This window comes from Pungitius pungitius, chromosome 8 (assembly GCF_949316345.1).
Source record: "Pungitius pungitius chromosome 8, fPunPun2.1, whole genome shotgun sequence".
Classification (NCBI taxonomy): Eukaryota; Metazoa; Chordata; class Actinopteri; order Perciformes; family Gasterosteidae; genus Pungitius; species Pungitius pungitius.
The window spans coordinates 1,538,878-1,563,028 of NC_084907.1; the positions used below are offsets into that span (position 1 = coordinate 1,538,878).

Here is a 24,151-nt window from a genome sequence, read left to right on the forward strand (position 1 = left end):
TATACACCATAGTGCAAAAGTGCAATGCTCCTTCTTTGATTAAAAATATATAGTTATCATCATTTAATGTTTTATTTTACTGTTTACAAAATTCTTTTTACACCTACTTTTTACAGTAAAATGTAAAAAGAAAGAATGAAAAATATGACAAACAATATTTTAAAATAAACATGGATAAACAGCTTGAAAATGTTTTTTGTGACAGAGTTTTTGCACGATGACCTTCTTGGTCAAAATTCTGTCACATTCCCTCAAAGAAGAAACTTCACATTATGTTTTTATGAAGCTTGTCATTTACGTGAGACAATGATGTCTCTTGCAAAAAACTTGAATGTGAAAACATCTTTGGCAAAGAAAACCTGTTTTTTGATATGTGACTTAAAAAACTTAAATCTTTTTTTAATTTCCTTATTTCATTCACTCTTTTTATCTTACTCATTTTAAATTTAAATATTAGGGTTTAAATATTTACTTCAATTTAATTTGTTTTTTGTTTATTTGTAGGTTATTTAGTTTGTCGCCGTCTCCTGCGCTTTAGACGTTTTATTCTGAAAGTGCATCCCGGACGTGCTGCTGTTCCTCGTGGTTATCTTGACTTGTGGACCATCCCCCCACCTGGCGGATCCACCGGCAACACAACGGAGGCAGCCCCTGCTGATGAGGACAATGATGACATCTTAACGAATATTCCAAGAAAGCGGATTTAAACAAAAAAAAGGGGGTTTTGGTGAGTTATTATTTCCACATGTCCTTGATGAACATCTATCTCGCGCCGCTGAGCTCCTCTCGGAGGAGCTCTGTCCGCGGTTCTGAAGCTGTGTGCTGCATCGTGCGCACGTCACAGCGCAACAGACTGCTCACGGTCCAATGGTAAATAACAGTTTGCTTTATGCCGTGAACCGAGGTTTCATTCAAAAGGGCTTTGTGTTCTCCACCACACTGTCTTCACTCATGAAGTTCCGTTTGCTCTTCAAACATTTGGAGAGCCTCCGCTTTGACTCGGGGGACAAGGCAACACACGTGAGACGGGGATGTGTCATAATTCAGAGAAGTGGACCTTGAAATAATTCAAAATGTACCAACTACAGTTCAATGAATCGTAATAGTGTCATTTTCTGCTGGACATCGTCCTTCTCACAAGTTCTGAAATGACCTGTTGTTCATTGCTAAATCAATGAAGTGCTTTTCAAGAAAACATGGCCGGATGTTATGCTTTCTCTGCTTTTATTCTCTGTAAATTACGGTGATATCCAGAAATAAGCCTGTTCCTGTTGGTTGGATAATGGTTGTACTTGATCTCATCTCTGATCAAAGCTCCAGCAAACAGGGAAGGGCTTAGAGAGCCGCTCACTTGGGATGCAGGGAGCGAACGCTGTGACTCATTTTGGGTGTTCTTACCGAGGAGAACTAATCGTATGCATGATTTGTCATACACCTCATAGTTTAGGGAGAGAGAGAGAGAAGCAGGAGTGGATTTCCTTCTGATTGGATTAATTCGTGTGACAAATGACGGACACTCATTTGATCCGACTCCCTTTATGTTTAGCAATGACAGACGAGCCGTCACGCTAATGTAATTAATTAATTTTCTCCTTTTTGTATCCGTGTAAATAGCCATGCTCTGTTATTCCCAGTGGGCATAGACGCTTCTGTTTGCTTCTAATTTCCATTTGCACTGACAAGCTCGACATCTGGTGCCCACGGGCCCCGACTGGAAGCCATTAAACGGATGAGTTTACTTGCAGTTCGTTTTTTCCTTTTTTTTGGGGGGCTTTTGTAACTTAAAATGCGGCCTCAGACATCCTCCGCCTTTCCGTCCGCCTTTTCGTGATTAACGTGATGATGAGATGCACATCACAAGTGTCTGCAGGAGACGGCGGCCTCCTCTCACAGCTCAATTATTTAGGCAGCCGAATGAAAAAGGATCCCCCTGGAAGCCACCTCCACGCGTGCAGGAGAGAGGAAACCGCCAGGTAACCGGAGCCGGAGATGGGATCCTCGCGGGGGTTCATGGGAGAAAGGCGGGCTGTGTTTCCTTAAGGGCCCCCGGGGGGGGGGCGGAGCCGGAGGTCACGCTGACCTGTGGACCCGCAGACATTGAACCAAGTGACGCTTCGCGCCGATTGTGGTTTAGTGTTTTATGGAGGACGACAGCTGCGTGCCAGGGAGACCCATCTCTATGATTTGATGTGTGGGAAACTAGTTGCATATGATTTAAAATAGCTGGATTATCATTTATTATAATATTGAACGTTGGACTTTTTGTGACTAAATGGTGTTTCAAACAATATTTATTTAATTGATTGATCTGCAGTAATCATTCTGTGTAAAGAAATGTCAGGAAATCACATTTAAATCAATATTATTTGCCAGAACCTCGCTGATGTCCTCACATCAAGCCGCCATCAAGATATTTACTGTACTAGTTTAAATGGTGCATGGAGTAGTGTGGTGTGCTGGGAGCCCAAAGGTTGGTGGATCGAATCCCAGCTGCTCCATGTGCCAGAGTTGAAGTGAATTAGATGATCGGGACCTTTTTGTGTCCACTTTGAAATTGGTGCTGCAGAAGTGGACGTGGTAGCCATGGTGACGTCACCTTGACGTCGATTTATAGGTTCGGTTTGCCGTCGCCATCTTGGAAAACGCCATCGCCGTGTTGCTTTCAGAATGTTTACTGCAGTAAAGCAAGTTAGAATTCGGGTCATTTTCTCATGCACTTCTATCCAAACCGACTTCAGGGGAGTCGCCCCCTGGTGGTCACCAGAGGGCACGTTTTAAGACACTTTCTGTTAAAGTAGTACACAGATAGCGTTACTAGACACACATTTTGTCTGGCATTTTTGTGTGATAAATGACTCAAACAATGGCTTAATGTATACTCTATATATTTTAATTAGTTGTTTCTCCAGTGACTGATCATTTCAGCACAGATGGACCGACTGCATCGCTGATGGTGTTTCCTCTTCACATCTCCCTCGCACTTCTCACAGCCAGAGGAGCTCTCATTCATGACATCAACAACCGAGTGTGTGTGTGTGTGTGTGTGTGTGGCCCTCATAGCTTTTAGCAGTTGCACTGTCACTGAATGAGTCACTTTCACTTCCATGCCGTGTTTCAGCCTTTAATGGAGGATAGAAATAAAAAGGTTATTGATTATAAAGAAACTGTCTCGTCCTCTGTTGCCCCGGAGACTTGACTTGAATTGTTTTGACCCCGTGTGAGTGTGAGAAATTGGCTATACACAGAATATGGAATGGTATCCACACACACACACACACACAAAGAAATGTCACAGCCATTTTTTATTTCTCTCCGTTTCCATGCAGGCCACAGTCTGTGTCAGAGTAAAATGTAAGTGTGATGTGACACTCAAATGATATCTTTAGATCTCTGTTTTTTACATTTTGAAAAGAGAGACGAGACATTTGGCCGCCGATCTCATATTTTTCTGTTAAATATGACGCTGGAGATGGTTAGCTTAGCATAAAGCCGGGTGAAACATTTGTTTTATTCCAACCAGCAGCTCTAAAGTTCACAAATCCAACATTAATCTCCTTTTTTAAAACAATGCTCTTATTAGCTTTAGTTATATTTTAGTTGGGTTTTGCTGACTTTACCAATAGTCACGTGTTGATATCTAGAGAAAAAGCAGGAAGTTCTCACTAATTAAGTGAAGCCAACACAAATAATTGTAAACCATTGAAAGATTGTTGAGTCTTTTGGAGATGAAGAGAGCCGGGACCTTTGACTGATGGCTTCAGAATGTTGTCAAATCACAGAAAGAGAACTGCCGCAATTATGGGAGTCTTTACAGGTCCTTCTCTTCTTCTTCTTCTTCTCTTGTGTCACTGACTGCCACAATGGGACTGAACACTGGGGTCAAGTGGAGCGAACCCCTCGGGGAGGAACCCAAACGTCAGAGGACGACGTGACCACACGGCGGCGTCTCCTGCCTCCACGCTTCCTGTTCGTAAAGTGGCCGTCTCTTTCGGTCCCTTTTTCCCCTTGACAACGTGGGCGGAGAGGGACGTCCCCCCCCCCCCCCCCCCCGGTCTCCGTCCCTCCCACACGGCTGGCTAATTATTGATGGCTGCGTGCGTCTTCTCAGGGAAATGTCAAAGTTCAGGGTGTGTTTGTAGGGCAGCGGCATGCGTCAGTGACGCTCTTTGACTCCTGAGGTTTCATCCGTCCAAACGGGAGAAGTCACAAAGCGGCGTCGCCGTCGAGGACCGAGCGGCCCGCGGAGGAGAAGAAGAAGAAGAAGAAGAGGAAGACCGACCAGGTTCAGTAAACGGCTCCCATGCGTAAGGACACGTCTCGATGTCGACTTTAACGCCTTGGAGTAGTGTCCTTGGAGTTTTGTTCCTGGATTTGTCGTTTTCTCTCTGTAGGTGACGAGTTCACCAGGTTGTTTTTGTGCGTTTTATTCCAAACGGTTTGAAAAGAACAGACAGAACCATCATTGCGTTCGGTTCCTCTTCTCATTGATGTTATGGACTTGATGATAATGGCATCAGGATCAATGCCGTGGAACCTGTGATGTTTGTCGTCAGTCTGCAGGTATTTCAGTCTGCTTGAGTCCAGAACATCTGTATTATTGATGCTGCATGAATGTTGCAGAGGGAAGGGACTGAGTTTCAGATGTTTTCCACCGTCTGGCTGTTCGAAAACAAAAGTCGTCGTCTGTCAAAGGCCTCCCATCGAGGCTTCCCCAGTGACACCAGCGGTTAAAAGGGAGGCCCAGCTTCCCTTTGTTCGATCACCTTTTGATTCCATCGATCCAGAACAGAGAGAAGAGCGTGTCGCACAACAGCGAAACCCACCTTGGATGAACTCGCACGTATCGACGTCTTCGTGAGTCGTGCCCAGAGTGCGTCAGTGGCGTGATGTTACATCCGCTGATGAATGGGGCTCTGATACGTCACGTGGTGTAGATGTTACATGATGATCTTTCTCCACTTGCTGAGATTTGATTCTTCGCACAGTCGCCTCTGTGATACGAAGAACTGACCTTTTTAAACCTCTCTCGTATTTCCTTGAGGTCTCCATCCTTTGTTCTGCTGTCTTTTAAAGTCTTGCTCAACGACTGTGATTGAAATAGTGTTGCCACGGAGACGCTGGTGATGTGGTGGTATGAGTCAAAGGAGATTATCATCTTTATGCTTAATTTGAGATATTTATGACTGTATTGCCCATTTGGCTCTGAAGTCCAACCCTCTTATACATCACAGCTGTACAGCTTGACGTGGCTTGAACCTTTTATGAGAAGATGTCTAATTATTAACCGTTTTATGGTTGTCGTGTCGACAGCACACACCTGCTCTGTGGCCTTCATGCACATTCAGCCAATAACCCCCCCCCCCCCCCCCCCCCTTGTAGGCTCGGCCTGCTCTTGTTCATGTAGTCCGCACCCTGCTTCTGTTACACTGGAGCCACCTGAAGGAATTTATGACACATGACTCCGGTTGCCCCACAGTGGAGGTGTTAAAGGTGTTAAAGGTGTGACACCCAGTGCACTGCTTCAGTGGCGCCCTTCTAACGCCTCGACCACGACCCGTGGACCACAAGCGCCTCTCACACCCCCAACTACATCATCCACAGTGTTCATAGACAGGAGCAGTGGTCCACCTACACCCGCCCCCCCTCTCTCTCTCCTCTCTACCCTGCTGCTGCGTCTGAGCCATTCAAGCAGAGCGCTACAGGATTATCCCTCACTCATTAACACACACACACACACACACACACACACACACACACAGACAGTCTTTTATTTCTCCTGCACAGTGCTGTCTGTTGGGAGGATCTCTGATCCCAGATTAGTGGCCCTCTTCCTCTGCTCTGCACGCCGGCAAAGGGGACAAATAAGCAAACAGGAGGGGGGGGGGTGAAGGAGAGGAGAGGAGGAGAGGGTCTGCCTGCTGGAGGAGCCCACGTGCTTCTTTTCTCCTAGCTGTAGCCTTAGCCGCCGTTAATGGAGGACTGGGGGTAAGCTTTTGTCGCTGGGGCCTGTGTTCGGCGTGGGTGGGTGGGGGGGGGGGGTCTTTGTCTGAAGCGTTCTGGGGGCTCTCCGCGTGCGTTGATGGCGCCGTGCTGCGGGTCGCGGTGCTTTTCAGGTGCTCGTGATGGACGGTCGGTCTCCAGTGCTCGTTGTGGCTGAGGATGTGGGTCGTTGGCTTGGACTGCAGGAGGCAACCATGGAGGAGGTTTAAGCTGAGTGATGGAGGGTTAAAGCTTGGGGGGGGGCCTGCCAATGTTTTGGTTTGTGTGTGTGTGTGTGTGTGTGAGAGCGGGGGTTGTTTGACTCTTCATTAGAAATGTAGCCAGGGTGATGCCATTAATCCGGTCTTCTAGTTTGATTTCTACCTGCTGGTTTTGATGGAAAAAACTACTGGTAATTAAAAAGTGGAAGAAGCGAGTAAGTGGCTGTTTCCCTCTGCTGCCTTTCTGCCTCGCCTGAACAAAAGCCCCCTCCCAGCACGCAGCTAATGGATTAACCAAAGCGTGATGTAGACGCGCTCGGGTCGCGCCCCACGCCGCCGCCGGCCGAGGCGTTGGTTCGGCCCGGAGCCCCCTTTAGATTCGACTCCCGGTGGGAATTCCCCTCCAGCAACAGGATTTTTTTCTTTCACTTCCCTCTGTCGCTTCATCTGTGCCCTTCATTGACAAAGAGTGTGGGACCATGCCTCGGCTTGCTGCTGACCCAAATACTCAAGCAGCCCCCCCCCCCCCCCTTCTAACTGCCTATCAAAACACATCACTGCCTTTTATCTTTTTATTGTGTCACCTTTCCCATGTGCATCCAATCGCTCCTCCTCTGCAGCTTTGGCTTAGGGTTTTTTGTTGGGGGGGGGGGCGCACAAAGGTCGCTGACCTGGAACAGTCGCTTGATGCTTGACGCTGCAGCGCTACAGTCCTATTTTATTTTTGAGTATTCTCATGTCTTCATGATTTATTGCTAGCGGCTGCTTAGGTTAGCATAACGATTGAAAACTATTTTGAAAGGTAAGAAAATTTAAAACAAGCCAATTCCATTTAAATCGGCACAAACACACGCTTTTTGTTCAGATTAAACACACAAAATGTGTTGACGTAAGCATATTTTAAGAGCCAGGCTGGCTGTTTTCCCCCCCCCCGTTTCCAGCTGTTGTGCTAAGCTAATTAGCTGCTGACGGAAGATTCTTCTTTACCATTCAGCCATTTAAATGGAATTTTGATCTCATCAACTAGCGAGAAAGGAAATGAACCGAAATTCCAAATTATTCCTTTAAGCAAAGACATCATTTTTATTATCTGTTGTCATTTCGTTGTCTTGTTCAGGATCAGTGACATTTCACAGGGCCGATAACAGAATATTCAAATCACCGCTTATTTGCATCCTCACTTTGCATTTTATCTTGATTTATGGGATCCGTCTTTGTTTGTGTTGGTTTCTGTTAGTCGCTCTTGCCTGACCAAATAATACTCATATTTTGTGTAATCTTTTGTCATCATAGTGTATCCCCTTCAGTGATTTATGCTTCAGCAAATAGGGCATGTGATGTGATATCTCAAAGAAATCGTGACTTTTTGTCTTTGAGGCGTTTTTATTTGCACTCGTTTTGCGTCCAAATGGTTGTTTGATTGACAGATTTCTGCAGCAGGTCACGGATTGCCGGCCTTGTAGAATGAGGGAAGAAAACACTACGAATGTAGACGCTAGTCAGGTTGAGGCCACTGAGAGTTTACCTGCTAGTCCTCCCCCCGACTCCCAAAGAGTCGGGGGGAGGAGAGAGAGAGAGAAACCGGTGAGAAGGGCGACGCCGGTTTGAAGCCCTCCTGATATCGCTGTGTGGAAAGCACTGTGCACCATAAAATGCTAGGGAAGGGAATTTTGGAATGCCATAGTTGGTAATCACTGATCTCATCAGATTTAGTTTGTACTTTGTGCTCACTTGTTCAGCTCCGTTATCCACAGTGTGTTTGTAGGTTGGAGCTGAATCTGGAGTTTGATTGACACAACGGAAAATCAATCACGCTAAAATGTTTGATTAAATACGGTTTTTTTCCTGTTTTATATAATTGTTCATCATCCTCGTGATTCACACACACAGAGCTGCTATTACATCATTCTTATCAACATTTTGCTGCAAGAGCTGAAACTCATTCTTGTGTTTGAAGGAAATATGTCCCACTTTTAATAAGTGAGGAATCCTTTTATGATTAAATTATTATTATTATTATACTGCATGCAGCTAATAACCAAGTACCTAGTGTCATTGTTCAGCCCTCCCCGTCTGTGTGTTCATGCTCCTCCGTGCTCGTCTTCTCTTCCAGTGCATGAGGAGCGTTGCTCTGCTGCAGCCCGCCACTGCCTTTAAGCCCCCCCCCCCCCCCCGCCACATCTGGAGAGACCATGTCTGGAGGCTACGACGAGTCCGCCGGCCCGGAGGAGCCCACAGACAGCTTCTGGGAGGTGAGGCAGCAGCAATCTAGACATCTAGACATACATTTCCCTCAGCAAGAAAGTTTGACGGATCCAAAAAGCTACAAATGAAACCATGAAAAGCCGTTATTCGTGACAGAGAAGACGCGTTCTGGGTTTTAAATCCCGCGTCCTTTCATCCTCGCGGCCTCTCACCGCTCCACAAGGAGAGCTGCTGCAGTGCCGCCTGCTGATCGCTGACTCGGCTGAAGCAGAGGAGGCCTGGTGTGGAATGCAATCATCTGCCCCCCCCACCCCGGCTTCTTCCATTTAATCCCTGCGTGAGATTAAATGCAAGAAGATCATTCTCAGAGGGAGTTATATGCAAAACTCTATTACAAATTCAGTGCCGTTTCCCCCTCTCTCGCTCACCAATGTGTGCAATGCAGTAACGTGGGATTAAATTCTCTCTCTCTCTCTCTCTCTCTCTCTCTCTGTCACTCTCTCTCTGGCTGAAGCTAACAGCCAACTCCAGGAGGTTGCTGCTCCTGCGTCCACGGAGGGTTATATGAATTATATGACATAAACACATCCCCCTGCATTCATCGCATGGGTCGTTCTTAGACTTGCTGTAATCGTGTCATTTATCACAAAGACTGAACGGCTTCTAAAAACTCACCCGCCAGCCCCCCTTTCTTTGGGTTTTGTTACCTCCAGCCTTCATGCTAAGCTAAGCTAGTCGACGCCATGCTGCTGCTTCCCGACATACTGTCTGCATACATCTCACACTGTCAGCGAGAAAGCAACTCGCGTCCCACAGTGTCGACCTTTTCCTTTAATGCCGATGCCTTTTTTTAAAGGGTCGAATCCGTTTTTTTTTTTTTTTTTTTAAATCTGCGTCAGGTCGGGAACTACAAACGTGCCGTGAAGCGGATCGACGACGGTCACCGGCTCTGCAACGACCTGATGAACTGCATCCAGGAGCGCGCCAAGATCGAGAAAGCCTACTCGCAGCAGCTGACGGAGTGGTCCAAGAGGTGGAGACAGCTGGTGGACAAAGGTAGATTCACCGGACAGTTTTGATCCCGTTTCTGGATGCGACGCTCGACTTGACTTGACTTGACTTGACCCTCCCCCCCCAGGGCCTCAGTACGGCACAGTGGAGCGAGCTTGGGTGGGGGTGATGACGGAGGCGGAGAAGGTGAGCGAGCTCCACCACGAAGTGAAAAACAACCTGACCCTGTTCGACTTTGAGAAGGTGAAGAACTGGCAGAAAGACTCGTACCACAAACAGATGATGGGAGGGTTCAAAGAAACCAAAGAGGCGGAGGAGGCCTTTAAGAAGGCCCAGAAGCCCTGGGCCAAGAAGCTGAAAGAGGTGAGGCAGCCGGTGCCGTTATTTACTCTTCCACCTTTAAAAGGAGCACATTGCTTTAGTGTGAGGAGGCCATAAATGGTGAGTCGGATTTGGTTTGTGGAGCTGACGGATTTGAAAAATGAGTTCATCAAGTCAGATTTCATTTCACAGCGGAATGAGCACAAACCAAATCATTCGCACCACAATTTGAATTCCAGTGGCAGCAGATATTTCACAAGTGACAGGAAAACTTTCTAAATTTCCTGGTTATCGATAAAAGTGTAGAATCATTTTTTTGTCATTTAGGAGAACAAATCCATTATGGAACTTTTAATATCTAACTTCTATCTTTTCAAGTTAATGGTCTGCAAATAATACAACTTGTGCAACAACTTCACTTATTATGAAACGATTTTTATCAAGATTTTACCACTAGTTGATTCACAATACAATTTCGAATGCATTATTTGAATGCTTTATTTGTATATTTCTCAAATAACCAAATAAGGTTATGCGTTGGTCTCATCGTGTTCCTTTTAGCTCGAGGCTGCCAAGAAGTCCTACCACATGGCCTGCAAAGAGGAGAAGCTGGCGGTCACCAGGGAGGCCAACGGCCGCGGCGAGGCCTCGGTGACGGCTGACCAGCAGAAGAAGCTCAACGAGAAAGTGGAAAAATGCAAGCAGGACTCTCAGAAGGTGAGAGCATCGTCTGAAGCCCCACATGTGTGCGTCTCCCTCACTAATGCGACAGCGTCAGCGTACTCGGGTCTGGGATTCTTTTGTGTGCTTAGAAAAAATACATCACTTGCCTCTCAAGGTTAATACGACTTTTTTGCTCCTCATCAAGGCCAAGGAGAAGTATGAGAAGACTCTGGAGGAGCTGACTAAGTCCACTCCCCAATACATGGAAAACATGGAGGTCGTGTTCGATCAATGCCAGCAGTTTGAAGAGAAGAGGCTCAGCTTCCTCAGGGAGGTGCTGCTGGACGTCAAAGGTCACCTCAACCTCACGGAAGACCAAAGGTTCGACGCGGTCACGAAACCGATGCGCGGCGGTCACATGGTAATTCACCCATCAGCTGACCCCTCGCTGTCTCTCCACAGCTACGCCGCGGTGTACAAGGACCTCGAACGCACCATTACGTCGTCCAGCCCGCAGGAAGACCTGAAGTGGTTCAGCAACTCCCACGGGCCGGGCATGCACATGAACTGGCCCCAGTTTGAGGTAAACAGGAGGAAGTTGCACATCACGAGAGACCTGCGGTATTCTGCCACACATGTACTGACTAATCAACAAAAGGAATGGTTTGAGATTTGTTTTCTGCCGAGAGTGAGATGGAAAAAGTTGCTTTTGGAGTGTTGCTTAAACACTCTGAACGCGCGGTGCATCTGGAGTTGATCTGTAGTGTCAATGTCTTGCAGGAATACAACGCAGACCTTACCCATAACATCTCGAAGAAAGAAAAGTCAAAGAAAGGCAGCGACGGAGTGACGCTGACGAACGTCACAGCAGCAGTGGACCAGGCTCCAGTTGAGGACCGGGGAAGGTAGGAGGAAACCTGTTTACACTAACGGAGACTTATTTTATCTCTGTAAGGCAATTTTATTTGTGCAGCACTTTACAACAACAAGGAGATTCAAAGTGAAAAAGAGTTATCAAGCGAGTCAAAAATTTGCAGTGTAGTTTAAGAATTCCAAAATGCAGAAGTGGTCACTCAAAGGCAGCAGGGAACTGGATTTAAAGGAGCTGAGGGACTCAGCAGACCTGCAGCTTTCTGGGATTTTGTTCCACATATGTGTGAAGCAGAAAAACCTAACGCTGCTTCTCCATGTTTAGTTTGGACTCTGGGAGCACAGAGTAGACCCGTCGCAGACGACCTGAGGGTTCGTGGCGGGTCATCAGGTATCAGCAGATCAGAAATGTACTTTGGCACTAAACCATTCGGTGCTTTACAAACCAGCAGCAGGATTTTGAAGTAAATTCTTTGTTTGACAGGAAGCCAGTGTAAAGACCTGAGAACTGGAGTCATGTGATCTACTTTCCTGGTCCTATGAGGACTCGAGCTGCAGCGTTCTGGATCAGCTGTAGCTTTCTGATTGACTTTTTTTACAGACATGTAAACACACTGTTACAGTAGTCGAGTCTACTGAAGATAAATGCACCTTTTCTAAATCTGGTTGAGATATATCCTCTAATCCTTGATATATTCTTTAGGTGATAGTAGGCTGATTTTTGTAACTGTCTTGATATGTTCAGGTTGAGGTCTGAATCCATAATTACACTTAGTTTTCTAGCTTGGTTTGTGGCTTTTAACATCAGTGATTGAAGCTCAGCGCTGAATTTCAATCGCTGATCCTTGTTACCAAAAACAATGACTTCTGTTTGATCTTTGTTAAAAGAATGTGAAGAATGTTTCAACCAATCCAGTTGCTGATTTGTTCAATGCATTTACCCAGCCCCAGTATTGGATTGTATTCCCCTAGTGATATAGTTATATAGATTTGTGTGTCATCTGCAAATGTATGTTGCAACATTTCCAGAGATAAAAGAAATCATCAATTCACCTTGTCCCACTATATCTGGTGTAATAAGTGTCTTCCATGTCTCATTTATATTAAGTAGTTGGAGTCATTTCAATTAGTTAATAATCATTTTGAATCTTTTAAACTGTAGTCACATTAAAAGTAATATTAATTGAAATGCTGCACAAGTCAATGCAGCGATTGCCGCGCCATCGGGACTTCACACTGCTTGACTGGAACGACTGCACACTGATGTTCTGCTGAAATGTTCAGTGTCAGCAGCTTTGAGAAGAACCAGGCGCCCTCCACCGAGTGGTCGGACGAGGACCCGACGGCCCCGGACTCGGGCAACGACACCAACGGAGGCCCCAACCCGTTCGAGGAGGAGGAAGTGGGGAAAGGCGTGAGAGTGAGAGCGCTGTACGACTACGAAGGCCAAGAGCAGGACGAGCTCAGCTTCAGGGCAGGTGAGCGCGACCCCCGTCGACCAAACCACGGACCAAGCTAGCCCTTTACACCCTTTATGCTAAGCTAACACGCTACATTCAAATTGTTCCTAAATCTCACTAGTTAACCAAAAACAGACATCTGGTACACAATTTTTGTATAACAACGTAACACAATTTTTGGTGAGGTGGCCCTTTCATTTTATTTCTTATGGTTGTAGGATCCATGTAACATTTTGCAATGTAATAAGCAACTGTTTGACATTTCTGTCTCCTTTCGTCGATAAAAGGGGACGAGCTGATGAAGCTGGAGGAGGAGGACGAGCAGGGCTGGTGTAAAGGTTGCCTGGGCAACGGGCAGCTGGGTCTTTATCCGGCCAATTACGTGGAGCCGATGTAGCTGCCGCAGCCGAGCGCGGACCGAAAACGCCCCGCCGTGAAGGCACATCGCCGGAGACTCCAAAGCAAAGCTTCCTCCCCCCCCCCCCCCCCCCACAGCGATCCGTCTTTATCTCAGCACTCATCACAGAGAAAAACTTTACTGAAACAAGTCCAGGGTCACATCATCATCATCACCACCACCATCATCATCATCTGAGCCCTGCAACTGAAGCAAACACATGTTTCAGTCTCTTCAGTGTGCGGCTGCGTTGGATTCCAGATGTGATGCTAACAAGCCACACAGTGCGTTCTGTCACCACTGTACCAACGCGCTGTGGTCAGCTGTGGCTGGACAGCGAGAATGAACATTGCGCATTTAATGTAGATATTTTTATCTTCTCTTTTTGTACAGTCTGACGGCTTGTACAGTTTTTATTTTCTCATTGAATACAGTGTTCTCTCCGGGTTGAATTCCCATGTTTAGGAATTGTTTTGGGAAATGTGCTCCTGAGAATTGGAGGACAAGATCGATGTTTATGTTACCGGAAATATGAAGTATGAAGCTCCAGCCTGCAGCTAGTTAGCTTAGCATAACCAGGGGAAATGAGGAGAAACGGTTAGCCTTTAATCGGGAGAGAGTCTTTCCTTTTAGTGTCAGACTTAATTAATCTGTTCAAAAGGTGATGGGATTATATGATGCAGTCGGTCGTTGTCCCTGACCAAGAAAGAGTTACAGCACAAACCCCCTATACAGCTTTTTTTTAAAACACCAAATAAAGAAAACAAGTTATTTAGTGACATAAAGAGCCAGGTTGGCTTCCCTCCTTTCCTTCGCTAAGCTATCTAGCTGCTAGCTCTGCCTTCACGTGTAGTGTGCACAACAACAAGAGGGGCATCCATCTTCTTCTCTAAGACTAATTAGCATTTGTTTATTTTAATGCATTTAGGTGTTTTCCTGCCACACTACATGTCACTGAATTATCACCATCAGTAAATAGGAAAGGAGCTCTTCTTTGAAATAGAAATCCATCCTCTACCAAAGCGCACATTAATGGTTTACATCACGCCGTAGACTAGCTTGTACTCATTGTGTCTCCGTGTTGTCTTTACGCGCAGACTGTGTTAATAACGCACAAGCCGTGAAGAAAACCGTCCTGGAAACCAGCATAATTTCCCTGCTGAGGTTTTATTTATTCTTTTTTTTTCCTGTTCTGCGGTCGACTCTGCGATGACATCCGTGACCTCTGATAGTTTGCATGCCGACGCTCCCACACACCGTTTTACCGCTCTGATCTCAACCGATCGGGTGCAGGGCCTCAATTAGTCACTAACTAAAAATCACTAACTAACCTAAACGTCCTGATTCTTTTGGTCCGTTTCGCTGTGAACAAAACTACAGGCTGTGTTACACACCCACACCTTTTACAGTTTAATCAGAACATTTCTACACACAGAAAAGGGTTAAGAGTGCACGTGGCAGCACGGTGCACAGCTATTGGTCCGTTGCACCTGGCCACCACAGGTGTTGGCTGAAAATGACACCTTTTGTCGAGGAGGAAGTCGGGTGTTTTCTTACTGCCACAGGCGGAGAAAAGCCACACAAAACAAGAGCGAAAGAGGATCCGTCTCTGAAATATTGATGTGGCGGTTGAGGAGTTACATTTTTTGGATCAGGAGGAAAATGCCTCCTTGTTCTTTGTGCTCCTCTTTTGTAAAACGGTTGTAAGCACTGGATTCATGGGGGGTGACATGAATATTGCCTTACTAAAATATACCCCCCCCCCATCTCCCTCCACCTCTCACGTTGAACAAAGTGACCCAGAGCTGCAGAATCCGACTCCTTCTTCTGCAGCTTCAGTTCACACCGACACGACACTCTTTGTCCTCACTTAGGAAATGAATTCAAAGACGTTCACGGGCAACAGTTTAACAAATGTCATCATGTTTCTCAAAATGCTTCTTCCTTGTGTGTCTGGAAACGTTGATCGGCGATGTTGAGGGGAACTTTTTAGGAGGCTTTCTCTTCTTTCTTTTTTTTTAGCATAGTGCTGTAAGTTATAAACTGTAGTGCCTGTTCATCTGCATACGCAAAATAAAAAGATGTCATCAGAAACCTCTGAGGCACATGTGAGATACAATGATTGCACTTGATGTATCAGATTTATGAAATAATTGTATGTGTAATGTCATTTTGTACTTTGATTTTTTTTCTTATCGTTAAAGTAAACAATAACCATGGTGTCCAATGGTTTAAAAGCTTTTTTTGGTAGAGTATGAAGTAGGATGACAGTAATACTAAAATTCTAAATGTATATAACTTGAGTAAATGTCCAAAGTTCCATTTAACCGCCGTATATCTCCTCTTACCGATCTGTTAACAAAGAAACACAAGAATTATAGCTAAACAAGTAGTAGACTCGCAGTGTGCCTTATTAATTAAATGAGATGTTTGTCGTATTTTCCCTCTTTCTTTGAGTTATGTCCCCTCTACACAACAAATACAACACATTACATGTTCAGGGTTAGTAGTGGAAGAAGTAGTAAGGTCCTTAAAGTTAAAGTACCATCACAACAGTACTGCCAAATGATATCAAATAACAGTGATACAAGTACAATGCTTTACACGGTACTGCAAGGCATTTACATTAAAAACAACAAAGAAACAGCAAAAGCAACATTTTAGGATTCAAAGAGCTATATTTTATAATTTTGCAACCTCTAAATATTTATATGTATCTTTATATATCTTTACTTTTGAAATCTTTGCCAAGTTATGGCTAAGAAATCAACTGATATTTTCTGTATATTTAAAGATAACAGTGTGAGCTTTAAAATAAGCCTGAAAAGGGCTTTATCAAAGGTTGTCGGTCTCCTCTGGGTTTAACTCTGAATGTCACACTCTGCCACCTGAGGTCAGCAGAAACTACATTCAGCTTCTTCATGTTGTGAGTGAAATTATCACAGAGAAAACAATCCTGCAACCACGTAATGCACATTATACTCGTATTGTCCTATTTGTTTTACCTTCAAAAAAAAAACAACCTTCGTGTCTCCATGGACTCACAGCGGTTTGTGTTGCAGTGTGCTCTGCAGGCATTACGTCACCGTGTCTCTGATAACTAACATCATACTTTATGTCACACCTCAAATCGTCAACTCTGTGAGAGTTAAACACCTTTATATTGCATGCAGAGATAAGCATACCTTCCACAACACACATGCAGGATTAAACCGCTAATTAGCTCAAGGCTAGCTTTCACTGGCGGATATTCACAGTAGAAAGACAGAATCAGACAAGACCGCACGTAAAAAAATGTGATTGTGTGTTGAAAAGTGAGTCCATAACCGTTCAACACTTGATTGAATTTTGATGCGCTGCAAACCTTTTATGACGCATATCCAGTTAAGAAATAGAGTTTTTTAAAAGACAATTTTAGGATGTTAGTAATGAAAAGTACTTTGTTTGAAATAATCAACCGCAAAGCGTCAAACATTGATCAAAATGTGTGTATGAAAACATTCAGACAAACGACATAATTAAAAATGTGTGAAATAATCCAATAAAAACATTATATCGCAGGTATTTCTTTATTGCAATCAAGTAATCTTTTTCAGAAACATTTTTTTCAACTCTGTTCTAAATACAGATGTGTCTTTCCCCAATGAGCAATTTGAATTGTGTTTTTTTTCCCTTTTAATCACGTTTTAGATTGTCGGATGGGGGAAACAGTTTGTGATGACAAGTGACATGAAATAAAACTCTCATTTGGAAAATTTTATTAAAGAGTAAAAGGACTGTTTTGAAATGGAAATGATCTGAAAGGAAGCGTAGTTGATATATTCAATAATAGTATTATATAGTACGGCTGAGGCTGACTAGCTATTTAGTCAAAAGCCAGTATTGGTCAAAACCAATATTTTGACCTGAAAAGGAACATTAAAGAGCTTCCAATTCATCCTCTGAGGACCATGAACTTCTGTAGAAGCAAAGGAACCCATCGGTTGTCGGAATACGGTTCTGAAGAGTGAAGCTAACATAAAGAAGACATCTAAAGAGATGTGTGACACGGAACAGAGCAGCGACCTGTCAATCACGAGGTAGCCACACCTTACACTGCTCTATGGACCAGAAGCGGTTTTCTCAGAGACTTCTGAAGAGAGTCTGACCTGTGAGGAGTCTCCTATCGGCCTGCGGCTTGACTGATGTCCAGATCTTTCACTCTGGGCTCGTTGGACGTCAAATACAACACGGCATTATCATTTTGGATGTATTTATCCATATGATGATTTGATTCATGTTTATTCTTTATTTTACTGAACGTTTGGGATCTTTGAAATAAAATACACAGCAATACAAACTAATAGAAAGCTTTCTGCATGGAGAATAAACGTTGGCCTCCTCAGCAGTGAAACAATGACATGCGTCCCTCCGTACATCTTTACGCCAATAAAACAAAACCAAACGTGTGGCCCGAGATCCTTTGATAACAGTTTTTCACTCTTGGATCCAGATGCAGCAAACTGTCTCCGTGTCTGTAGGTGACAGGTGACAGGTGAGATTTATGGATTACAAAAGAAGCAAAACGCTCCCAACCAACTGCTGCGGAAAACCGGCGCCAATTCAAACAGAGACACATCAGTCGAAGGTGAGAAGCACGAGGAGACAAAGAAAAGGCCGCCGTGGGCGTTTTCCCACTGCGTGCGCGCGAGGGGCACGTGATGAAGGATGATTGATCATCGCATCACGGGACACGCAATAAAACAGGCAGATTGTGCAAAGGCAGTTTCTGTCGGGGTTCTTCTTTAAAATTGTGGTTGTTTCATTCTGCCGTGAGGGGGGAAAAAAAAACAACAAAAAAAAGCGCTCGTCTGTTCCTCTCGGCTCAGGTGAGCCCCGTGACGCGCGCGCGCGTGCCGTCCGGGTTCCGTGACGCGCGCGCGCGTCGTCGTCTCGTCTCCAGCTCAGGTGTCAAAGCGGGAGACAGCGTGTCCTTTTGGGTCGTGTCTCTTGTCCTCACACCGGGTGCACGAACTGGTAGACCAGCCTCTGGGACACGTCGGGCTTGCGGATGATGCCCTTCTTGTAGTACTGGCGGATGGAGCGGCTCAGCTTGTCGTAGTTCATGGCGGGACGGTTCTTCCGGAGTCCCCACAGCCTCGCGACGTGAGCCGAGTCCTCGATTTTAAAAATGCCTGCAAAAGGTGGGACTTTTGTGAATTTAAAGAAAAATGTCATTTCATTTAAAACAAATTAGTCTCATCGAGATCTTATTTTCAGAATAATAATTCAGGTGTTCTCTCCTGGTTGTTTTTCTCTTTAATTTATTTTCCTAATTTAAATAATTTGATTCCAATGTGCACAAATTAAAATGAAGCAAGAAAACTCCAAAAGTGCAACATCACAGCACTTCCGGTACCGTGGCCTATAAAAAGTTTATTTAAAAACAACACCTTTTTCTTTATTCAGCCAGCGAATGCAGCGGCCGTAGTTGTGCGGTTTACGCAGGAGCTCCCTGAGGAACTGCCACAGATGAATGGGCTGACCGGAACAAGACGAATCTGCCTCGGACCAAAGATCTTCACAGCCTGAATCACAAAAAATAAAAAAGACTTGAAGGCCAGTCATCGTTCACACGTAGCAGAGGATCACGGATCCGGAGGCTTCACAAAGAAGGAGCTTGGTTGGAATGAAAGCCGGAATCGTGAAATGTTGTGTAAATGTCTGGTGTGTGAATGAAACCAACCCACCTGTAGCTTTGGTCTCTCCAACTGAACACCTTTCCTTCATCCAGGCAGCTGGAGAGAGAACAGAAACATGTAAATCCTCAAAGGTTAACTTTGAATAATCTGACACTGTACAGACTACAAAGCCCCTGGAGCTACATTCCTGATTTCCACCCAAACACACAAAGACACACTCAAACAGCCAAATGTATCACGCACTTGACTTCCATATGTCCAGGTGCGCGTGCAACGTGTCTCCGCACTGCGGCGAGCGCTGGCGGAACTCCTCCTCGCACATGACGCACAGGTCCTTTCCTGTCAGGTCCTGGAAGGCCTTCCCCACGTGGGGCAACCTGTACAGATGCTCAGTCCACAGCAGCCACTTCTGGACGTTCCCCGTGTTCCACTCTATGGGATCTGCGAGAACGGAGCACGGAAATGAACCGGTGGTTGCGCCCGTAAGTCGTATTGAGTCAAGGTCGGAACCCGCGTGTGTTATGCTCTGCTTACATTAGATGCATTCACTGAATCCACAAGGCAATCACACTCATGTGCACACACACACACACACACACACACACACACACGCACACTTCTGATCAGTAGATCAGACGGCTGCTTTACGACGGCCTCGAGGCTCACAATACACACTGTTCCTTGTGTTTGCACTGCGGCGAGCGGCGAGGAGACCTCGCCCTTAAGACTGTGTACATTTGTATACCGGCAGGGGAGAAGCATCACTGTCACGTTTCAGGTAGAACTCATGCAAATGGCAGGATTAAACAGATCCTGGAGCAGGCAAACACGGCTTTGCGTCAGTGCGGATACGATCTTGAATCAGTCATGTGTTAACGTACGTGTTGATTTTGGGGGCAAGATAGAGTAGCTTAGGTTGAATCAATATCCCTTCACTTGCAAATAACTTTTTTTCTTTTCTGGACGTGAAAAAACCTTGGGCCCTCTCTTAAAGATTTATTTCTTTGTCAGTTATACTAAGTACTTTAATACCCCTCTTGGAGATGACAAATTAGCAACAGTGGGTGCGGTGGAAGGTGCCCTACCTGGCGTGATGTTGAGCAGTTTGCAGGCGGTTTCAATGTCCTTCAGCACCTCTCCCACCACCATGCTCTGCACCTGCTCCAAAGAGCGCTCCTCCTCCTGCCCCTCCAGCCCGGGAGAAAGTCCCTGTTCCTGGCTATCGATGACGGGGCACTGCTCCGGCTCGACCTCCGGCGCCATGCGAGTCATGGGCGCGGCCGGCGCAGGGCAGGCCTCCGAAACCTTCACCAGCCAGGTGGCGTCTTCGGTGAGGAGCATGTCGAAGCAGGACAGGTAGAGGCCCGGCGCGCCTCGCTCCAGGGACTCCCCGCTTGGTTTGGTCTCCCCGAGGTCCCAGAGACCTGCCGAGCCTCGGTTTCGCTCCAGGGTGGCGAGGGAGTCGTCACCCGTCATCCCCATCCGGGATCCGTACACTGAATTTGACATAACTGGTACCTGGGGAAAAGAAAGGCCACATTAAACTCGATGTTTCCGTGCAAACTTTTTGATCAAAGGTATCCTTTGAGCTTTGCCCATCAAATCCCATCATCACTTTGATTATATTAATTGCTTCGAGTCCAAAAGACACCACCTTCTCGGACAGGGTGCTCCTCTCTCTGGCTGCTAAACCAGCAGTTGTTTTAGTTTAGTTGTAAACTCCATCAGAGCCGCTGCAGGCTTGAGTCCCCTTTTGCCAACGTGTTATGAGCGGAACTGCTCTATAAGAACCCTGAGCCTGACGGAGATCCAGGCTGGAGAGAGTTGAAAGGCACACGGCGCTGACAGGCATGTGGCAAAATGGATTTGACTGAGTCTCTTATTTGTGGGTCAGTGGCCCAGAATGGCCAATGCTTTGGGGGGGGGGGACTCGCATTGAGGCCCGAGGCGGCTTCGCCCGCCTGCCTGGGCTTTCAAGGTGCCGTCTCTGCAGCCTTCTGTCTCCACTGTCAGCTGGAGTTTTTAATCAAGTTTAGATAATGTGGGGAAGAGCCTCCACCCTGAACCACATGCTCGAAAACAATCAGGCTTTATGAACACTGATAGCTGCCCCCTTTTACAGGAAATTGCCGTCATAAGCATTGCGTTTATGGACGTCAGCTGTAGCGCTGGTGTTGTAATCTCAGGGCGAATTGGCGTATATGGCGTCCATAATGTGTACCCGCCACAGCTGGCACACGGGAAGGCACACTGCTGTCACACCCCGAACCTGGCAAGGAGGTGTGCTCTCACGGAACACATGTCCAAGGTTCTGTGGGTGGGGGGGCGGGGGGGGGGGGGGGGGGGGCGCTGGGGTCGCGGCTTTGTTTGTCGAGACACAACAAGGGAATTAAACAGTGTAGTAAAAATTAAATGATAAAAAGTCCCATTAAGCAAAAACATATTGGAGGGAGAAATGAATTCAGGTGACATTCATTATCAATCAGGCAAATGCTCTACGGATGCAACAAGTATAATTTTACTCCTTGTGCACAACATTTTGTAAAATGAGCAATTTGATCACAGGGCCATGATTACAGAATGTTTGTTCACATTTTATTACTATTTCTTTTTAAACATTACACCTCGAGAGTTCCCTCTCCAGCCCGGAACCCTTTCATGATGCTGGTACCAAAAAGGTATCGACACATTTAACAAACTTCCCCAAAAGTCAAATAGAGTTATCTCCCACCCCCCAAAAAAAAGATTACCCTTCCAGACTTTGGTCCTCTACCCCCCACTGTAAGACCTCCTACCCAGTCTTCCTTTCATCTCCAAAATCCTGGTAAACTATAACCCACTCTCCCTTTCACTCCATCGGGAGTCAGATTAAAAGCCACCGGCATGTTTCACGTCAGCTGTGCTCTGTAACAGCTTGCGCTAAGCCCATTAGCAAAGCAAATTTAGCCATATTACCTTCTTCCAAAAGGAAGAGGGAGCACAATAAAAAGACACAAACACACACCCATGCAGAGAGGGATTAAGAGCCTGACTGATCTCTAAATGAGTTTGGTCAGATCGCCGATATTCATTTCAGGAGCATTAGTGCTCGCTCCATTTACTCGGCGAGGTCGCCCTTTGACACCGATGGAAAAGAACTCACCCTGGGAACCGCATTTCTCTCACATGCTTGGTCTCATTTTAGGGGTTATCATTGCCTTGGATTTTAAAAGATTCAAGCCATTTTATTGGAAGAATATATATATATATATATTTTTTTGGTAGAACCAAAGTGCGGCGAAAGAGTTATTTATTTCAAAAAGGAAAATAAATCCAACAGGAGCCTGGATGAGGAACCTGGCAGGAAGGAGAGTTTGTGCTCCACCCAAAACCTTCCTAGAATGTGAAAGCGGTAAAAGGTTGGGAACCAATGAAACTGATCCAGCTGGAAATGAACCCATCAGGCCATTCGTCACTCTCCTTTAAAGAGTTGTTGAGTAGTGATTAAAACAAGCAAAAGATGGTTGAAATCTGAGCTAGAAAAAAGAGAGGATAAAGGTGGTTTGATGTGAGATTTGATGTCATCTCACAACACAATTGTGTAGAATATCTGTTCGCTAGTTCTCTTTATTTTTAACTTTTTATTTTTAACTGAATCTCCTTTTTTATCCTTTATTTATCCTTGGCCCATAGCCTTCTATTGTATTTTATACTGTAGAGTTGTATATCTGTGAATTGAACATGCCATTTTATAAATGAATAAACGTTCCTGATCAACAACCAAAATGTTCTTTTTTTTCATGCTGGTGTTGTTTGAGTCCGGAGCCGAGGTGTGAACAGCGGGGTGTGACCGGGAGAAGGAGACTTTTTCCCTCTCATGGTTTTTTCATGTGAAACATCACCGCCAGCGAAGGGGAAAAGGCACCTGTTTACTGGGAAGACGACGGAGCCACAGACCTGAATCTGTGGCTCCGTCTCCGTCTCGTTCGGTTTGTGGTGGATTCGTGCTGACAGTCAGGTGTACTGGCACCGGGCAACATGTACTGGCACCGGGCAACATGTACTGGCACCGGGCAACATGTACTGGCACCGGGCAACATGTACTGGCACCGGGCCTCGTGTACTGTCATCGAGCCTCGTGTACTGTCATCGAGCCTCGTGTACTGGCATCGAGCCTCGTGTAGTGGCATCGGGCCAATTGCCCAGGAGAACTTTACGGTTGGGGGGGGGGGGGGGGGCAAATTCATTTCCACAAGGGACTTATTTTTTAACGTTAGTGATGCAGATCATAATCTTCCCCCCGTGGAGATTGGACCTGGAGATTTTGAGGTTTCACACGGACCCGTCACCTGTTTAGGGAAGACAGTGAAGATAATAATTTAAGGGCCGGAAGAAGCAGGGATTTAATAGTAGTTTAGAAAAGCAAGTGTGCAGCTTCATTGATATTAAAAGACCTGTTTTCTGCCTGCTTGGAACTAATCCCTAAACCATACGAGTGGCGATGTCTTAACGTACTGCATGAGTGACATCCAAATCAGCTTTTTAAGTATCGTGCAGCAGAGTGATGCTGTGGAGATAAAGATCAGCTCGACACTGACAGGAGAAAGACACCTGCACCTTCTGGACGAGTTCCAGCGTAACGTACAAACAGACATTGTGAGTTACACTTGTTACTGTCTCATTCATGTCTAATTTACACCTTTGCTACAAATCTTAATTCAGTCCCCCTCACCGCAGTGAAACTTTTATTTTGAATATGTCTGCTTATCTTTGGAGGCTTTTTGGGCCTCGAACCACCCGTTAACTGCGACAGACGTCTTTCTCTCTCCCATCTCTCGACTCAAATGATGCATACACTTTAAAAAAAACAGTTTTTTTTTTCTCATCTGCTGGCGTGACAAAGAGAGAACACATGGAAAAGTAAATTGAAAAGAATTTGGTAAATTAATGAGATAACAACTTTTCTGTCCTGTGTTACATTGTGTCGAGAAGCCAATGACCATTTCCACCTTGTGGCCCAGAGTTCATAAATAAATCAGATTATATTTATAATATTTTCTGTATATTCTGTGTACACATTGTGTCCATGTAAGCGTTGTGTCTTCTTACCGCGGAGACGACGCTCTGATGTCCACAGACTGGACGCAGCTCTGGTCCCCGTTGAAGGATGCGCGGTGACCTTTTCCCCCCCGTTGGCTCGGCTCAGGCGCCGGGACGCTGCCTGAGGGCAGAGGTGCAGCGTGGCGACCCCCCCCCCCCCCCTCCTCCCCTCCCGACCCCCCTTGGTGAGCGTCAGCGGAGCCCACCAGCCTCGAGGCCTTCGGACTCTCTCAGGCTCTTAGACCCAAAAGCCTAAAGCTCAAG

At 45.8% G+C, this 24,151-nt stretch overlaps 3 protein-coding genes across 8 annotated transcripts in view; 1 reads left to right on the top strand and 2 right to left on the bottom strand.

The window, feature by feature from the left end:
* rps10 (ribosomal protein S10) overlaps nt 1–24,151 on the bottom strand; it is a 56,345-nt gene that overhangs the window by 3,135 nt on the left and 29,059 nt on the right. The window lies entirely within an intron of this gene.
* pacsin1b (protein kinase C and casein kinase substrate in neurons 1b) lies at nt 558–13,212 on the top strand. 4 transcript variants are annotated; one of them, XM_037490384.2, is made up of 10 exons: nt 558–727; nt 8,314–8,452; nt 9,305–9,461; nt 9,544–9,779; nt 10,299–10,454; nt 10,606–10,781; nt 10,863–10,983; nt 11,181–11,305; nt 12,555–12,748; nt 13,018–13,212. In XM_037490384.2, the coding sequence occupies exons 2-10, from the start codon at nt 8,393–8,395 to the stop codon at nt 13,125–13,127; spliced, it is 1,335 nt and encodes a 444-aa protein (XP_037346281.1). In that variant the 5' UTR covers nt 558–727; nt 8,314–8,392; the 3' UTR covers nt 13,128–13,212. The 4 variants fall into 4 exon arrangements, with proteins under 4 accessions (XP_037346281.1, XP_037346278.1, XP_062420120.1 ...); XM_037490381.2 differs by lacking the exon at nt 558–727 and adding an exon at nt 4,092–4,304; XM_062564136.1 differs by lacking the exon at nt 558–727 and adding an exon at nt 4,092–4,282.
* On the bottom strand, nt 17,740–24,031 carry LOC119229723 (SAM pointed domain-containing Ets transcription factor). 2 transcript variants are annotated; one of them, XM_037490386.2, is made up of 6 exons: nt 23,897–24,031; nt 19,894–20,326; nt 19,052–19,249; nt 18,857–18,904; nt 18,560–18,694; nt 17,740–18,301 (listed from the first exon to the last, which is right to left on the bottom strand). In XM_037490386.2, exons 2-6 carry the CDS (start codon nt 20,315–20,317, stop codon nt 18,123–18,125), a joined length of 984 nt encoding a protein of 327 aa, XP_037346283.2. In that variant the 5' UTR covers nt 20,318–20,326; nt 23,897–24,031; the 3' UTR covers nt 17,740–18,122. The 2 variants fall into 2 exon arrangements, with proteins under 2 accessions (XP_037346283.2, XP_037346284.2); XM_037490387.2 differs by lacking the exon at nt 23,897–24,031 and adding an exon at nt 20,463–20,626.

Excerpts from the sequence above, each read along its gene's own strand:
- pacsin1b (XM_037490384.2), top strand. The coding sequence starts at position 8,393 with ATGTCTGGAGGCTACGACGAGTCCGCCGGCCCGGAGGAGCCCACAGAC. Across the intron at positions 9,780-10,298 it reads GGGCCAAGAAGCTGAAAGAG|CTCGAGGCTGCCAAGAAGTC; the intron begins GTGAGGCAGCCG and ends TGTTCCTTTTAG. Across the intron at positions 11,306-12,554 it reads CCAGTTGAGGACCGGGGAAG|TGTCAGCAGCTTTGAGAAGA; the intron begins GTAGGAGGAAAC and ends TGAAATGTTCAG.
- LOC119229723 (XM_037490386.2), bottom strand. The coding sequence starts at position 20,317 with ATGTCAAATTCAGTGTACGGATCCCGGATGGGGATGACGGGTGACGAC. Across the intron at positions 19,250-19,893 it reads ACTGCTCAACATCACGCCAG|ATCCCATAGAGTGGAACACG; the intron begins GTAGGGCACCTT and ends CCGTTCTCGCAG. Across the intron at positions 18,302-18,559 it reads CTGGCTGAATAAAGAAAAAG|GCATTTTTAAAATCGAGGAC; the intron begins GTGTTGTTTTTA and ends CACCTTTTGCAG.